The sequence below is a fragment of the Aphelocoma coerulescens genome, chromosome 13 (assembly GCF_041296385.1).
Source record: "Aphelocoma coerulescens isolate FSJ_1873_10779 chromosome 13, UR_Acoe_1.0, whole genome shotgun sequence".
Lineage (NCBI taxonomy): Eukaryota > Metazoa > Chordata > Aves > Passeriformes > Corvidae > Aphelocoma > Aphelocoma coerulescens.
The window spans coordinates 383,149-399,491 of record NC_091027.1 but is presented as its reverse complement, the minus strand read 5'-3'; the positions used below and the strand labels follow the sequence as shown (position 1 = coordinate 399,491).

General features: G+C 47.5%; 1 protein-coding gene and 1 long non-coding RNA gene across 4 annotated transcripts in view; both read right to left on the bottom strand.

Moving 5' to 3' along the window:
• Positions 1-13,318, bottom strand: part of PPP2R2B (protein phosphatase 2 regulatory subunit Bbeta) — a 67,879-nt gene extending 54,561 nt beyond the window's left edge. Inside the window, exons 1-3 of one of the 3 annotated variants that reach the window (XM_069029004.1) lie at positions 13,241-13,318; positions 12,493-12,735; positions 12,282-12,359 (exon numbers count right to left, since the gene is read on the bottom strand). In XM_069029004.1, coding sequence (XP_068885105.1) covers positions 12,282-12,359; positions 12,493-12,502 — 88 coding nt within the window. In that variant the 5' untranslated portion in view covers positions 12,503-12,735; positions 13,241-13,318. Of the gene's footprint in view, positions 1-9,801; positions 10,065-12,281; positions 12,360-12,492; positions 12,736-13,240 lie in introns of those variants that run through there. The other 2 variants (XM_069029005.1, XM_069029006.1) reach the window with 2 other exon arrangements.
• On the bottom strand, positions 2,935-9,790 carry LOC138118166 (uncharacterized). Its single transcript, XR_011155018.1, has 3 exons — positions 7,976-9,790; positions 6,396-6,486; positions 2,935-4,479 (listed from the first exon to the last, which is right to left on the bottom strand). It is a non-coding gene; the product is annotated as an uncharacterized lncRNA (long non-coding RNA).
• Positions 13,319-16,343: the final 3,025 nt, after the last annotated feature.

The following is a 16,343-nucleotide window of genomic DNA, read 5'->3' as shown; positions in this document are numbered from 1 at the left end:
AACAGTGTATTTCGCATGAGGTCACACATATTAGCAACTCCCTCCGCCACTCAGCAGCAACGCACATGGTACTGCCACAAAAGGATATCCTGGACAGAAGACTGAGAACCCTGCTCCCCCACACGAACCGCAGGCATTCGTTCTCGCAGCTCTTGTTCCCCAGCTTGTCCCGAGCACTTCCCACACTTAGCTCAATCAGCCCTTCCACTCCAGTCTGCCATAACCTACGAGAAAGAGTCAGTTTTCATCCTGCTGACTGCAGAGTCTATTTTAGACCTATCCACCACCATCATACAAATCTTTTGCCAATGTGCTATGACAAAGAGGTTCCACTGCTTCATTTTCCTGAGGCCCAAATTTATGGGAAAAGAGTGTCAAAGGTGTAACAGCAAGGTTCCCCTCACTCCTGCCCTCCAAAAATGGGTGTCAGAAAAATATGGGGCTGACAGTCCATCAAAAACATTCTCCATGGCCTTCGCAGACTCACATGTGAAAATTCATCAGTGTGAATTTTATGGCTTTTCAGTTTCGACAACACGGAGAGTGACGTCAAGCACAGCAAACCTGCAATATCTTTCCTCTCAAGGACAACTATCCTTGAGAAATTACAAAGCTGGCACAAAAAAGAGAAGAAGATTATTTCAGGGCAGCCCAAGCAGCAGTGGACTGTAATTCTGCAGGCAATGCCTTTGCTGTCCAGCTGTGCATGCGCTCACAGTCAGGACACAGAACCCTCAGAAGAAGATGGAGAAGGCACAGGACACCCCTGGGGACACACAACAGCCCTGGGCAGCACCTGCTCACCCCACACAGGGCCAAGCCCTGCTTCTTGCTCTGCACCAGACATCCTTGGGCCTGAACCCGCTCATGCACCAGGAATTCTCACTGCCATCCTTCATCTCCTGAAAATGAGCACCTCTCAGCAGCTCTTGACTTTCTCCTCCCACAAGCTGCAGGGCTCCAGATCTTCAGGATGGGAGCCCTCCTGGAGTCCCCACAGGGCCCCATCCTGGGGACACAGGCTCCCCACCATGGGGAGCAGTGGCCCATGGCAGTGCTCATGCCTGTGGGGCCACCACAGACAAGAACCATAGGAGAAGCACAACTGCCTCTTTTTTCCCAAGCACTTTTGCCCCTTGCTCTTAGGCTGCTCCTGATCTTAATCAGTCGTATTATTTATTTTCTTCTTCCTTAGTCTGTCATTTAAGATTTCAGATTAACAGTGGGGATGGAGAGAAGCCTAAGCCAGTATTAGCTGAAACAAGCAAGTCAATTAGCCTCCTTCAATGGAACAACATCTGACTATATGACAGGGGGTCAAAAAATGCCCCTTCATGGTTTTTCTTCATGGGTTAGTGTGGTGGGTTTGTTGCCATCTGCTTGTGAGTTGATTACTCTTTCATTTCAGCTGAGGAACATCAAATTTAAAGACAGAATCAAGGCAAAGATAAAAGGGAAGCCTTCTCATCAGCTCCTGCTTTTGAACACTTTGGTTTTGTTGTGAAATTTCCACTTCAGGAGGGTTACTGAGAAACCAAATTAAAGAGAAGTAACACCTGCACGCAGGCTTGTATTGGCAGGGTGTGGACACATGTATCTGCCTTTTTGTATGGATGCATGTGTGAAAATCCTCTGCGTGACTCAACCATGGTTTTTCTTAATGTTATATTTTATAAGCTTGAACAAGTTCCTTGACCTTTCAGACCTAGAGACTTTATGCTTAGAACACAAGTGAGCAGCAACAGCGCTCAGGCCGTGGCTGTGCTGCGCTGCCAGGATGGCCAAGTGCCCCTGTGCTTATCACGCTGCACAAGTGACAGGGCCCATGCTTTCACAGCACCATGTAAGCACCCTGTGCTACTTTAAATTACTTCATGAATGTCACAGGAAGGGAAGACAAAGCATTCTACAAAAAATGTTCATTCAACAGAATCGAGCACTACACCCCTCCACTTGCTCAGGCTCAGTGACCTGATCACACCTCGTTCCAGCAGATGTGGTGCCGGTGCCGATAGCAGTGATCTCTCCCTGGGTAGGAAGACAAAACACGGCCAGGAGCCACACAGGTGGATGCTCACCCCCAGGCTCTTCCTCCTGAGAGGCACCTCCTTCAGGGGAAACAAAAGGAATAAAAAGGCCACCAGAGCAGCTCAGGATTGAAGTACAAAGTGTATCTACACCAGAGGAACCCAATCCTGAACACGGCCCCCTTTGCTGTTCCTTTTCTGTTCTCTCCTTGAGTTTCTGACATAATGCACAGCTCCCTCACAGAAGTGTTGTGTGGATTCTTTAGTTAATGTGTAAAAGGCCTTTTTGAAGCTATTTAGTGATAAGTGCTGTCATTATACAGGTGGGCAGAGCATTTGGAATTGGCACAAGGGAAAGATCTGTGCTGGAGATCAGACACAGTGCAGTAAGAGAAGCAGGCAGGGATAGGCTGACCTCCCACATGCAGCAATGATCCCGAAGGGATACACAGGTACAGACCGGAGTCCTGCAAGGGAGAGGAGCTGAGCACTCTCTGCAAACTGCACAGCAGAAAGGTCACAGCGCTCACCACGGTTAACCGTGGCTGTCAGTACTCACATGGACCAGAGCAGCCCACAGCAGAAGTTACCTGTGGGTGTCAGTGGCTACTTGTACTGGAAGAAGGCTGGGCCAGGAGGAGACCCAAGAGTCACATGTCTGTGCCCAGCAGTGCACCCCTAGCCAGGTGCTGAGCACACCTGCCTGCATGCAGACCCTGCTCGTCAGCACCAGGGACCTGGTGCCCAGCATCAGGCATCTGACGCTGGCTCTGGACACAGAGCCCCCGCCCTTGGGATGACACCGCCCCGCTCCCCCCCAAAGGGCACAAGGAGGATGTCCCTGTCCCTGTTCCCACAGAGCTGGTGCCTCTGAGATCCCCAAGCCCAGAGATGGAGCTGGCCAAGCAAGTGCCTGAAGCAGTGGAGGAGAGCAGGTCTGATGGCTACTCAGACACACACTCCATGCAGCGTCTTATAGCCCTATTTCCAGAAGAAACCAAGCCAAAAGTTGCACTGTTGTGCAACACTGCACAGAAAGGAAAATAGCAGCCAGCAGCACTGGAAACGTGCAGGGACAAAAACTGCTGATGAAGTCCACAGGAGCTGGTAAGAGCTCACTAATGTAAGTGCTTAATTATACTGCTGAATGTGCATTGCCGAGACAAGAGGTGGCCTAGGCTGAGGCCAGCTGACTGCTCCCAGATCACACGCTGGAAGAGGAAACAGAGAAAACAGAGTGCTGAGTTGTATACTGGAAAATGTATTATTAAATGACATGAACTTGCATTTGAAAGGAACTGCTGATTGTGAATAAATTCACCATATGGCTTCACAAAGCTGCGAGTGTGTTTATTTCCCAAATATAGCCAGATCAGTCTCTGACAGCCGGGTTTTCTTTTATAATCCATGTCAGAAAATTATTTAGAGTGTAGTATCAAACAGGGTTTGTTGGGTGACTGGTGTAACACAAGGAGCTCACAGTAAGAGCAGCGTCTCATGTACAGCAATTACACCTGCACAGCTCCACCACAACATCAACATATGTAAGGGATTTTTGGTGACCTTGTTCTGTAAAGCTGCCTGCAGAGAAAACAGGGTTAAATCTCAAACTACTGGCTTTTTTAATGTTTTCATTGAGTTCCATGTGTGGCCCTGTGAGCCTTCATGTGGTGACCTGTGACATTCCTGAATGGGCTTGGTAGAGATGGCACTCAAAACCCAAGGGGCTGCACGCTGTCACTGGGTATTTCCCATCTCGTCTACCGAGCCAGTACAGCAGCTGAACACATCTCTGAGTCTGATCAGAGACACTGAACTGTGCCTGTGGGTGTGTCAAAGGCAGCTCATGATGGTGGGGAAAATGGGCACCCCTGCCCCTGGCCTGGGCAGAACGGTTTCAGCAATTCCACTGATACACAAAGCTGCCCGTCGCAGGGACAACAAATAGAGACAATTTCCCTGGTTTTTCTTATTGGTAGGTCATCCTGACCACACCACATTCACCATCCTGCCCTCCCCAAAAGCGCTTAAAATAACTCCATTTAAAGGCAGCCGCAGCCCGCGATCTGCTCTGAAGCTCAGCCCCCGCCAGCTGCTCTTCCTTCTCGCTCTGAAGCATTTCCCTGCAACCTCCATCAGGTCCCTTCCGAGTGGGAGGGATGACAGAAGGCACCTTTGTGCTGATTTAAGCACTAACTAAATATAGACAGTAGGGGAACGCTGGGAAGCTACAGCTGAACCCATCTGTAGTGAGGAAAATACAGTCACAGAATGGAAATATCTCCAGAGATATCTTGGAAATGTGCTTATAATTCGGCTTATGCTTTTGTTGGAGCCGTTCGACAAGGAAAATTGCTGGAAGTCTGAGGTCCAGGTAGCCTGTAGAGGCCGATGGTCACACAGGAATGGGATCAGCGCGGGACAGGTGTGGGGAGCAGCATCCCGGCACAAACTGGGGGAGAAGAAAAATAATTTTCAAAATCCTCCAACGCCAGGACGGAACATTCACAACTAAAAGTATTTTTGATTAAAAAATCTCTCAGCGACATTTTCTGTCATTAAAGACGAGCGCTCGTCCCGCGGGTCCGCGCCGGTCGCGGCGGGCCGCGGCGGGGCCACTCCGAGCATCCCCCGGAGAGATGTCAGATCCGGAGGGAGTCCGAGCCCCGCGGGGAGAGGCGAAAGGACAAAGCCGGCATCCGGCGTGCGCCGGGACGCGCCGCGGCCGCCTCCGGCGCTGGGGGACCCTGCCCGTGGGACCCCGCAGGCCCGGGGCGCCCGCCGGCACCGGGACCCGCAGCGGCACCGACACCGCCCCCGCCCGGCAGCCGGCGGGAGCGCACCCGCGGGGCGCGGCCAGGGGCGCGGCCAGAAGCAGGTTGTTCCAGGGGTATCTGAGCAGAACTTTGGGTTCCTGCCCTGTCCAGCAGTGACATCTCCCCGCAGGTGGAGTTCGCCTCCTCTCGTTTGTTTTTTTAAGATCAAATCTGCAGCTTCGAAGCCTGGAGACAAAGCTTCAGCATAGACCACACACAATGCCCTCAAGGAGTTATTTAAGCAAACCACAAGCATCTCTCATGACCCACTCCTGGCAGAGCTAATCGAGATCCACCATTTCAACTGCATTTAATCAAAACTTTCGAGGCTCCAAACTCATCAGAATCACCTCCTGCTCTATATTCAGCTCTACTCTCTATAATGAACTCTGTGGTCAGGAATTTTCCCTTTCTTGGCCAACCAGCATGAAGAGTATTGCTCAAGAGCAAAACCTAAAAGGACAGACTGGTTCCAGCTTACCGCACCCATAATGTATGGTCCCATGAACCAGCCCGCAGAGCACTCTGATTCCAGCTGATCAGCCCCGAAGTCTGATCAAAACCAGCCCCATGTTCTCCACACAAGTCCTGTGGCCTTGCCCACTGCCCACCCTGAGGGAACACCCCAACAATGCCCTCGGCAATGCTTACTCTCTCACTCAGAAGGGTCACACGGGAACATGACATTAATTTGTTTAAAACAGCAGCTCAGTGTCATGCCCATGACTCAAACCAAATTCAACCCCACTCTCTACCCAACAGCTTTGAGAGAACACAAATGAGGTCCTGAGCCTGGGAAATAGGTGCAAAAAGCACAGACTTTTGACATAATTAAAGCTGATCTCCATGTCAGGCCGTATCTGAGCCTAGGAGCTACCAGGATTTTTACTTTTTCCTCCTTTAAAAAACACCTATTTCAGCAGAGTTCTATCACTTCTGGCTGTAAACTTTCAACAGTGTAAGATCATGTGAGGGATCATGGCCTCAGTATAAAACTTTTTATACTATCAGAGCTCACCTACAGACACAAAGCACTTTTATGTGGCATTAAGAGGTTTAGAAATGCCACTCATAAGAATTTAAAAATTCCACCCTGAACTGATGTGAGCACAGTGTGAGCCTAGACCTCTGTTCCTGCTTATCTGGCTTTTGCACATGAGCTCCCAGCTCGTAGCCCAGTGTTCACATGGGGATGGGGCCTGCTCGGGCAAGGAGCAGCAGCAGACACAAAAATGTTATTTTTTGTAAAAGGCCTTGATATGGGCAGAGTAAGAAAAAGTGCAAGGGAAATGCAATCAGTGCAGCCTTTAATGAAAGGTATTTCCAGCTCCTGAGTCACCACAACAAAAATACAGGTGCACTGATCATCCCCAATGGAGAAAACTGACCCACCTGCACTGCTGCCGAGCCTGAACACCAGTACCAGAGCTTGAGGCTGTGGGATGGGCATCCCACCATGATCTGAGCAGCACCCCTGACATGGGAGCTCCCCACCATGTCCTGCCAGGACACGGTTCATCATGTCTCAAATTAAAGCAGCCCAACAATTCACCTGCATCTCTCCTGTCCGCTGCTGCAGCGCATCACCTGCCTCACACCAGGCACTGCTACAGGAACAGGGCCGTGCTCTGGGATTCCACTCCCTCAGGCAAAGAGGAATAAAAGAGAAGAAATGGTTATCACAGAAACAAGGACTTAAGCTCACTGGGAGAAGAAATAATTTCCACACTGCTTCAGTTTGACTCTACGCCTTGTATTTTGGATAGGGAATTAGCCCTTTTCCCCCTAGCCACAATCCAGTTCTTTGTAGCCACACAGAATTAACCTCATTTACTATTAGGAAATGAACCGACCAGGCAGCTGGACTCTTGCACACGGTTCATGTCCTGATAAGACCTGAAATTAGAGCCAGTCTGATGTTCTTCACTCAAAAGCAAGGATTGATGTGGCATTCAGAATGAGAAACTGCAAAACAGCTAAATCAGGAGATGCAGTTATTGTAGAAAGCTCAATCTGAACTCAGTGTTCTCCTCCATCAGCCTTACACTAATGGCCTCTATTCATGTAATTATAGACTATTAATTACACCAAACCATATTTGCATACTTTTGCAATCGTACTGTACCTCAAATTCACACACCATCCTGTAAAATTAGGACTGCTGTAAACTTAATTTCTGTGGGTTTCCCTCCAGAGTCATAAGGACTTCCATGAAGCTCCCAGCTGCTGGTGCCTGATTAACTCCGGTCAGAACCATTAGAATGACTCACCAGGAAAATAAACCCACTTGTGGTCAACGCAGCAGGAAAAAAACTTACAAGCTGGTGGTAAGTGTAATAGTCACCATAAAAACAAAGGTAAAGTCTCCAAACCAGAAAATTGACTAATTTAGGTTCACTCCAGGTGAACGATTTTGTGTTAGAGCTCTCCTGCATGTGGACTGAGGTGTGCTCTGTGACATGACTGAGCGCAGCAGAGGAGCCTGTCAGCCACCAGCCAGCTGGTCCCTTCACCACCCCATCCCACTTGCAAGCTGGCATCAGGGACCAGGAGCTTTGAGGCACATTTTAAACAGTTCCCAAGCAGACCTTCCTTCATGTTGTTAATTTGCCTCTTCTACTGATCCCACTGAAACCTAACCACACTTTCTGTGGCTACCAATGGAGGAATCTGCTGTCTGGAGCATATGAGGAAATAATTATTACTTTTTACATGCATCACTCCAAAGTATTTCAAAGGCCAAAAGCTTAGCTTAGAGGTGCCCCTAGGTAAAGAGCTTAGTTTTAAGGTGCCTCTGGCTGAGCTTTCATCTTAAAGGCCCCTACAAAGCTAACCCTCGAGTTTAAGGGCATCTTTGAGCTAAGCTTTAGTATCAGCTCTAACATCTAAAATGCTGGTTCAGAGCCTGGACACAAACTGAGAGATGTGGAAAACCAGGAAATTGTAAAAGGCTTCAGAGAAAACAAACAGAGAGATACCAATGGGCTACTGAAACACAGGCATTTCTCCACTCTTTGGAGCATTTGTGAGCCAGGGTACTATTATACAAATATTCTGGAAATTATCATAACTTCCAAACAGGAAAACACACAGAGCTACTCAAAGGATGACGGAGGAGTTGCTGTGACTTACCAAGCAGCAGGGATCAGAATTCATCTGTGCCACTCTCTTGTCATTCAGTGTGTAATTTGGAAGCTCATGTAATTTCTGAAGATGAAATATAAATTCTCTTTCTGTTTCAACTGCTGCAGGACAGACCTGCACTGCTGGCGGGAGGAGAGCTCCCCACGGCCAGCCAAGCTCCCTCTGCCAGGCGAGCTCGCCACGGGCTCACGACTGGGCGGCAGCAGTGGGCACTACGCCGGCACCAAGCCGACAGCCACCACTCGTCCTAGGCTCCTCGGGATAACTCCGGAAGCTGTGCCCTGTCTCGGGAGATGCTGGAGGTCGAGGACAAGGACTTTGTGTCCCCAGCGGCAGGGCGGAGCGAGGCTGCACCACGGGCCAGTGCTCACCCTCGCTGCGTACAGTCCCTGCCCTGTGTCTCCGCAGCTGCAGCCCAGGCAGAGCCTCGGCGCGATGCCAGCCGTTCTTCAGAGGCCTTGAAAGAAACATTCTTTGCCAAATACATAATACTTACCCCACTGGGTTTTTAAAGCTATTTATTAAACTGCTTTTTCAGGCAGGAGGCAGCTCTTACCTTCTCTTCTTAGTTTTGCTAATGAGTTAGGGTGGAACAGGGTCTTTTAAACTCTTCAGACCTCAGTTTTACCCCAAGCTTATTATATGCATCTCATCATGGGTCTAAGAAAGGGTGCTGTTCAACTTTCATTTTTTCCATATTGTTTGCTATGAAGAAGAATGCATAGCACACCCGTGTGACATTTTTTCTTTAACTCTTTTTTTTTTTTTTTCACCTCATTCCTGTCATATGACCTCCCTTAAAACAGCACAGAGGTGTGCTTCTCCACTGAGTTACTTGTTCCCATACAATAATCCAGAAGTGACTTGTTCAGGATATCTTAAGGGACTGTGCCTTTGGACAAAGTCAACATGAAAACAAGAGAAATCTTCAGAAAAATTCTCAAAGAAAGAACTTCAGAGTCAGTTATCTAATTGGATAATTTTATCTGCTTAGAACTTCAGAGAAACTTTAAAACAAAAAAGTCCATACTGTCGGCTTGGATTGAACTACAGCAGCCTGAGTAGCTGTAGTAACGTAGCCTAGAGTGTCATCACCTGCTGCCAAGTGCTCCTTGCTTGCCCCTTCCACTCCACATACTCAGCAACCAAACATCCCTCCAGCATTTGCCTGGATTTTCCTCTTGGATCAGGTTGGTAATTCAGTCATATACACAGACTGATGGGTCTGTAGAAAACTGGGTGACAGGGTGGTGGTTTTCCTCATTAACTGATTTTGTTTAGAGCAAATGAGAAAAACCGCTGTAGTTCCACACGCGGAGCAGCAGTACTGGGAATGTAAATCCCACGGAGCTGTTTGGTGCCTGCGGATGACCCGTAGACCTGTCCGACATCTCCCACACCGCGTCACACGGGGATGAATCCGCAAGAATGGGCTCTCCGCTGCGAGAGTCCCACGGAAGTCTCGGCAAACATAGTCCTACCGCTTTGCATTCCTACCCTGGAAATTTGAAGTTGAAACACTGCTGAGAACACTTCCTTTTCCCCAAATTGCTGCAGAGCTGTTTCGCCAAACGTGCTCTGCTGACGGCAGGAGAGAGGTCGGGTGACCGGAGGCGGGCAGAGCATGGCAGGATTATTCCATTTCCTCGGGAATATCCGGATGCATTTAAGGCCACATCTACAAACTACACACATCTGGAGCTGTGCAGCACTATCACCGCAGCTCCCGCGCCGGCCCCGCCAGTGCAAGGGAGGCACCGGCCGTGTCCGCCGGTGCCCCGCCCGCGGCCCCGCGCCCCCCGCGTCCCGCGTACCTTCCGCGTGGCAGCTGGCGGAGCGGAGTGCGCCGTGCGGCCGGAAGAGGTACGGGAGGTACCGCGAGAAGCATTTCATCTTCCGCGCCGGACCGAGCTAAGACACCGACCGATACCGGGGGGACAGCGGCACCCCCGGCCCGCGCGGAGCGGCGGGGAGGGCCGGTCCCCGCGCTGCCGGCGGAGCGGAGCGGAGCGCCCCGGCTCGCCCGGCCCGGCCCCGCCGCCGCCGCATCGGTTGCGGCGCGGCCGGGAGCGCTGACTAAGCCCGTCCCGCCCGCGAACACACCCCCGGCGCCCCGCGCCCGGCCCCGCAGGGAGCCGCAGAGCCCGGGGCCCGGGCCGCCCCAGCCCGCCCCGCTCCGCCGCAGTCTCCCCCGGCCGCCGGGAGCCGCCGTCGGGGCCGCGCAGGGCGCATCGCACCGGGAGCGCGTCCCAGGTCCAGCAGGGCCGGAGAGGCGGACGCGTGTCCCGAAACTGCCGCACGCCTAGAGCCGAGCGAGCCAGCCCCGCACCGCACCAGCCTCGAGGAGATTTCACCTCTTACGTTCGCGCTAATCAGTTTTCTACAGTAGATTGCTAATAATCAATGTATCAGAATAAGGCAAGATCTCTAAAACTTGTTTCCTTTTGGCAGTACTGAAATGTAGTTCAAAGCACTGTGATATGACAATGGCACTCAGCAACATCATGTACTTCACATTTAACACTGAAATCAGTGTTTGAGCAGCTGAAAGATATCCCAGGCCTGCCATCTATGCACAAGGGAGCTCATTCATCCACACAGTTGCTTTAGTTAAAGGATCCATTACACCCCTGGTTTTATCGGGACAAGTACCACGGACTGTGACACCATTCTCCAAGTTAAATGAAGCAATAAACAAGGTTTATGTAGGTTTATGTAGGTCTGTTTGTGTGGCTTGTGTGTGGATAAGAGCACACAATTATCACAAAATTAATGTAGAATTGTTGTTGGCAACATTTGAAATATCATTTGAAAGCCAGAATGATAGTCCATTCTGCTGAAGGAGGTAGGCTCTACCACATTCAAAGATGCAGAGCATTGTAATAACAGTAACATCTCTTTTTACCTGACCATAGATGACTGCATGCTTCCTAATCACTAAAGAAACCACATTGTGCAAGTTCAGGATGCCTGGATGTTACCAAAAGTTTTGAAGGTCAAAAATGTGTCATAAAGACTAGCATAATAGTAACAAGTTGTGGATAAACTTCTGATGAAGGCAAGGCATCTGTAATATTCCGTTTATGACTTAATTCATGTGTATGTACATGAATTAGTACCTCTGCACAAGAACCAAAGCCCATCCCACATGTAACACTCTGAGCTTCCTCCTCAGTCATGGTCACGCTGTTTGTGACTGTTCAGATTGAATGCACCAATGGTATCACCTTTTCATTACTAGTTTTACTGAATACAGCTTTTAAGTATTATCCATCAGTCTTTACTGTTTTGTGAGCCCAGATTACCCCAAGAAAAAATCACAGGAGTCCTTTCCTACCATCATGCCTCTGGATTCATCCACTAACTCTCTCCAATGGTTAAAAACAAAACAAAACAAAACAAAAACCCCTTATAGGCCTCAGCTGATAAATGGTTACATTAAGAAAAGGAGAGAGCAAGAGAGGCAACCTAACATTTCATTAATTCTAAAGTAGCAAACAAGTACTCCTGACCAGTTACAATGATCTGCATATTCTACAGTAAAAGCTCAAAACACTGGTAAATAATTTGGAAAAACAAAAACCAACAAAAAAACTCAGTAAAAAAATATTTTGGCTTTAATTACTGTGGTGGTGTTTTCCTCTAGAGATTTAATAAATTGTTAGATATGCTTCTGAGTGTTGTGCCCCACTGTAGTCTCTAGAGATTACAGACTGAAAACTTCTTCTGCAAAAGCAGCATAACAAAACTGCCGCTGAAGCAGGACAGGTGACAGTGCTCCAGGCATTCCCAGAGCTGCATTCCCACCAGGAGAAGTCAGAGCTCTGCTGTCAGAGGCCTGGGCTGACTCAGTCCTCTTAGTCTCATAAGACTGTGCTTTTAAAGAAGTCATCACACTTTGTGGATCACAACAAAATAGAAGAAATATGTCTAATAGTCCATCTAAGTTCCAGAATTGCTTCCAGTAAGGATTATAGTTGGAGAAGCTGTCTCATAATTCCCTGAAAAACTCTGTAAATAACAGCTGAAAACCAGAAGAAAATCTATTTCAAAGGCTATTAATATGATTAAGCTATAATGCCTTCAAATGAATTCTTGCATCAGTAGCTAATTTAAGAGGCCCATCTTTTTCAGATGCACAAGTACGTAACAAGGGCAGAAACCAAGGAGCATAGCTTAGCTCTGTACCAGCAGCTCCCAACAGCACGCAAATGACCTTCCTGCACACCAGCTAGGCAAGATGTATGTGAGAAGTTATTTTTGGTCACAGCAACAAAAGGAAAAATAAACTTACCTTCTGTCACCCCAGTATCTATAGTTCCTTTTACTTGACTGAAGCACCACAGCACATCCTGCATGAGGCTTCCAAATCCTGCCAGGAAAACACATTCAGAAAGAAGATACAATCACATTGGTACATAGCTTGTCCTTTTTTAAATGACCATACATGTACACACATGCACATGCAATGTGAAATCTCTGCATGAAGATAAATATCTGCTCACCTGGTGTCATACTTCCATGCAAAGTGCAAAGCTAACACTGCAAAGCTGAGAGCATCGTGCCTGTGCTATGAATCACCCGTCTGTTCTCTGTGTGCCATGGCAGGGCTGTTGGGAAGTGGAGCCGTCGGAGTCAGTCCCCTCCACATCACTGGCAGCAGCGCAGCAGTCAGGAGGCCCTATAGTCATGGTCTTTGTCACAGCCTCTCTCCATCAGAATACTAATGCTCCCAGTCATTTCCAGCACTTTTAGAGAGGGAGTGAAACAGGAAAAAAGATCTACTGCCACAAGAAATTTTTTTCCCATTTGTGGTCAGTGTAGTTGTGAACTGCTTGGCAATGAACCCAAGCAGCATGGAGCTGCTTTACAATACATTATAACACTTTCATCAAAATCTGCCTGCAATCACAAGTGCCTTATAGCTGCTTTAAAAGATTACTACAGACATTTCTATTGCAAGGGATATTATTAAGCTGTAGTATTTTCAACTGTGTTTGCTGCTGCAGCAATACTCTGTGTTAAGACTCTCTGAGAGAAATTAGGATTTCATCTACCACTGCTCCTTGTTTTCTTGACAGGTCAGCAAAATTTCCCTTTCTGTAACACAGTTTTCACTGTTCCACAAAAAATCCACTGCCTCAAAGGACAACTTGCTTCCTTTCATCCTAGCACATGTTTTATCTCAAAGCCTTTCCATGAATGAAGAAAGCAGGAAAATGCAGCCATGAGGAACAGTAAATGTCTTCTCACCTGTTTTACGCACAGGTGAAATGGGTAACAGAAAATGTGGGTATTTCAAAGTCGACAGGTGTGATATTGAGGTCAGTCTGGCATCATGCCATGGAGACTCAGACTTGTTACTTCTCTACAAAAGAAAAGGAAAACATGGTATTGGGAGATAACGTCCAGTAAGGGATATGACCAAGCTATATGGACTATGCTGTAGCCTAACTGAATGTGAGATTTCTGTCAGATTTTATGTTTTTGTACATTAATACAGGTATAGATTAAAAGTAATGTAATCATCTGGAATACATAATAGGTACAAAGTCAAGAGTGATTTTTATTTTATTGGATTATTCAAGCCAAATACAAGGGGAAGATGGAGCTTTAAGGATACGAAAGGGGGAGGGTGAGGATTAAATGCTGCATCCAGCCAATGGGGAGATGGCCATTTTCCAGAGGCTCTGTGGTGCTTCTTGCTGCTTTGGCAGAAACTTTGATAAGAGTGACAGTAAGTCTAACATCTGGGCAGTTTGCAGGGTTCTGTCTCAGATCTTCACTGTCATAAACATTGCTGTTCAATATATTTTTTGCCCAACAGTCTCTGACAGGATTTGTTCCTATCCTCACCACTGTGGTTCTCACACTGACACCAGGGGTGGTTTATTCCTGATTTGCACTGGAATTGCTGACAGTAGCAGACAGGGTTTCTTAGCCCTTGGTACCCCCAGACTGTTACAGACACCACGCTGGGAAAAAGCCTGTAGTAACCGAGCCCCCCTTTCATATGTTGGAGATAGGTGATTTAAAGAAAGTTGTGGTTTTTAAGGTTTATTGCTAACTTAATTTCTGAAATTTCTCTCTGGACTGTGTAGACCTCACCTGTAATTTTTGGAGTTCTTTCTCTTAGCACACCAGTTCTTGTTTTTAAGATGGAAGTTCACTAATGAAGTGCATGTCTTATGATATTGATGTATAGGAAAATCTTGCCTGCAAGCTTGGTCTCTCTTGCCAGCACACAAATTAAAAGCCTTTTCAGTCTAAGAATTTGAAGAACTCTTTTAAAAATCAAATATGCCTGGGGAAAGGCTGCACATGGATATTGATTAGTTTTATCTGTACTGCATCCAGCCCTGGGACTGAACAAGTCCAAATGCTGTGGGAGAGCATCTGTTTGAGGTGCACACAACAGGCCTGGAAGGCTGATGGAAGTGGATTATGTACACAGGGGTCCTGTCCCAGTGGGAGAGATTATGGTACATACTAGTGAAAAGGAGTGGGAGGAATACTTTTACATCCCAGCCACCTATTGACACCTTGTTTGACCACAAACCAGTGTTAACTAATGAGCTCCACTTCACTGCAATGAAAACAGACACACAGATAAGCTGTTAGTCACTGTTAACAACCCAGCTTGCTGGAGGAGAGCTGTCACACACTCACTGTTGATTTCTGTGCACAAAGCTACGCATAAAGCATTTGTTTCAGTAGAAACTTACTTAAAACTTTACTTAACTTCATTTCCATATTATGATTTTCCCCCTAGTTGTTTTTTGCAATGTAAATATTATGGAAAGGGTTTTAAAAAATCAAAACAATTACTGTTAGGTGGTTTTCATTGTGCCAAAAGAAGGAAAACACGTAAGTGAAGTGAGGTGGATTTTCTTTTATCTATCCATGTCGGAAAAGAGACTCTCCTTATTCCAGGTGTAAGTAGAGCTGGAGGAAGGGAATGTGTGAAGCATAATTCAGTGTGAAAGGAAGGCTGCAGTGAAGGGAAACCCCTTGGTATAGGAGGGAATGTGGAGAGCCTCCTCTGACCGTATGTGACAGAGACTGGGACAAGGACTCTGCATTGCCAGTGGATTCACTTACCAGGAGCAGTACTGGAGAAGGAATATGAAGCTGCAGTTAATGCCACCATTAATATATAAAAGCTTTTATCCAGTAGTCTCTCAGTAGAGAATGTCTTCCCTCTGGAAGCACTTTAGAGTCCAAAGTCCTGTTCTGCCTTAAATTCTAGTGACCCCTAGCTGAGGAATCCAAGTGCTTCATATCCTGCAGCCAGGAAGTCATTCCTCAGTGTGTTCTCTGAACTGGAGCTCAGACTCTACAGAAATCTTGCTGGGATTGGTGCGTTTAAAAATGCAGGCTCCGGGACACTGTGGTTTGCATTATGAAAAGGATGCCCAAGGTATTTTCAGAAGCAGACACCTCACAGCATATATCAGAGTGAGTGCAGGTGCCATTGTCTTTGCTGCATCAAGGGCTGGGGAAACTGTGAACAGGATAAGGCACCAGGGACAGATTTGCCCATCCAGAAAAAACTTGTTCCCTGACCATGGGAGAGCCCGTGCTACAGGAGGGGAGCCCTGGGTGGTCCACACCTCTGCACAGGCTGCGGTGAGTTTTAACCTCGATTAAATATGTATATCAATACCTACACTTTGGGACTGGCAGCCACCTGCAAAGCATACAAGACCATTCTAATCCACAGTAGGAGCTGTGGGCAGTGTGTGAAGGTGAGCCCACTTTAATCACAGGAGATGCCAGCAATGGGTATTGAAATCTAACACATTGCAAGCATACCATAATGTTAACGGTTCACTAGAAGATTACAGCTGAGTTAGGGCTGCTCAGTATAATTTCACTTCTTTTAAGACTTAAGGTTCCAGAAAATACATAGAATAAGTATAGCAAAACTTCTCTGTTTTTGTAAGCCATTGACAAAAATTAGCTTGATACTTGAACCAAAAGTATAGTTAGCTGAATAGTTAAAATTGTAAAAGTGAATAAAACTTTTAAAAATTATTTTTTAATTCAGTGGCAGCCATTAGGGTCTTTACCCCCTCTGACCTTTGCACACCCCAGGGGTTTGCCTGGCGTGCCCAGGTTGGGGGAGAGGTGGGGTTCATGTGCTGGCAGAGTGTGTGGGTTGGTGGCAGGAGCCTCTTGGAAGAGAGGGATCAGCCGTGCCTCCTCTCCATTAGAAGGCACCAGAGATCCACCATGGCTCTCCCATTTCTCGAGCCAGGAAAGCTGGAGGTGGCTGTTGTGCATGACGGGTGACTTAGACAGCCCACTTCAGTTCCCTGAGTCACTTTTTCTAGTACGAGTGAAAAAATTCCCC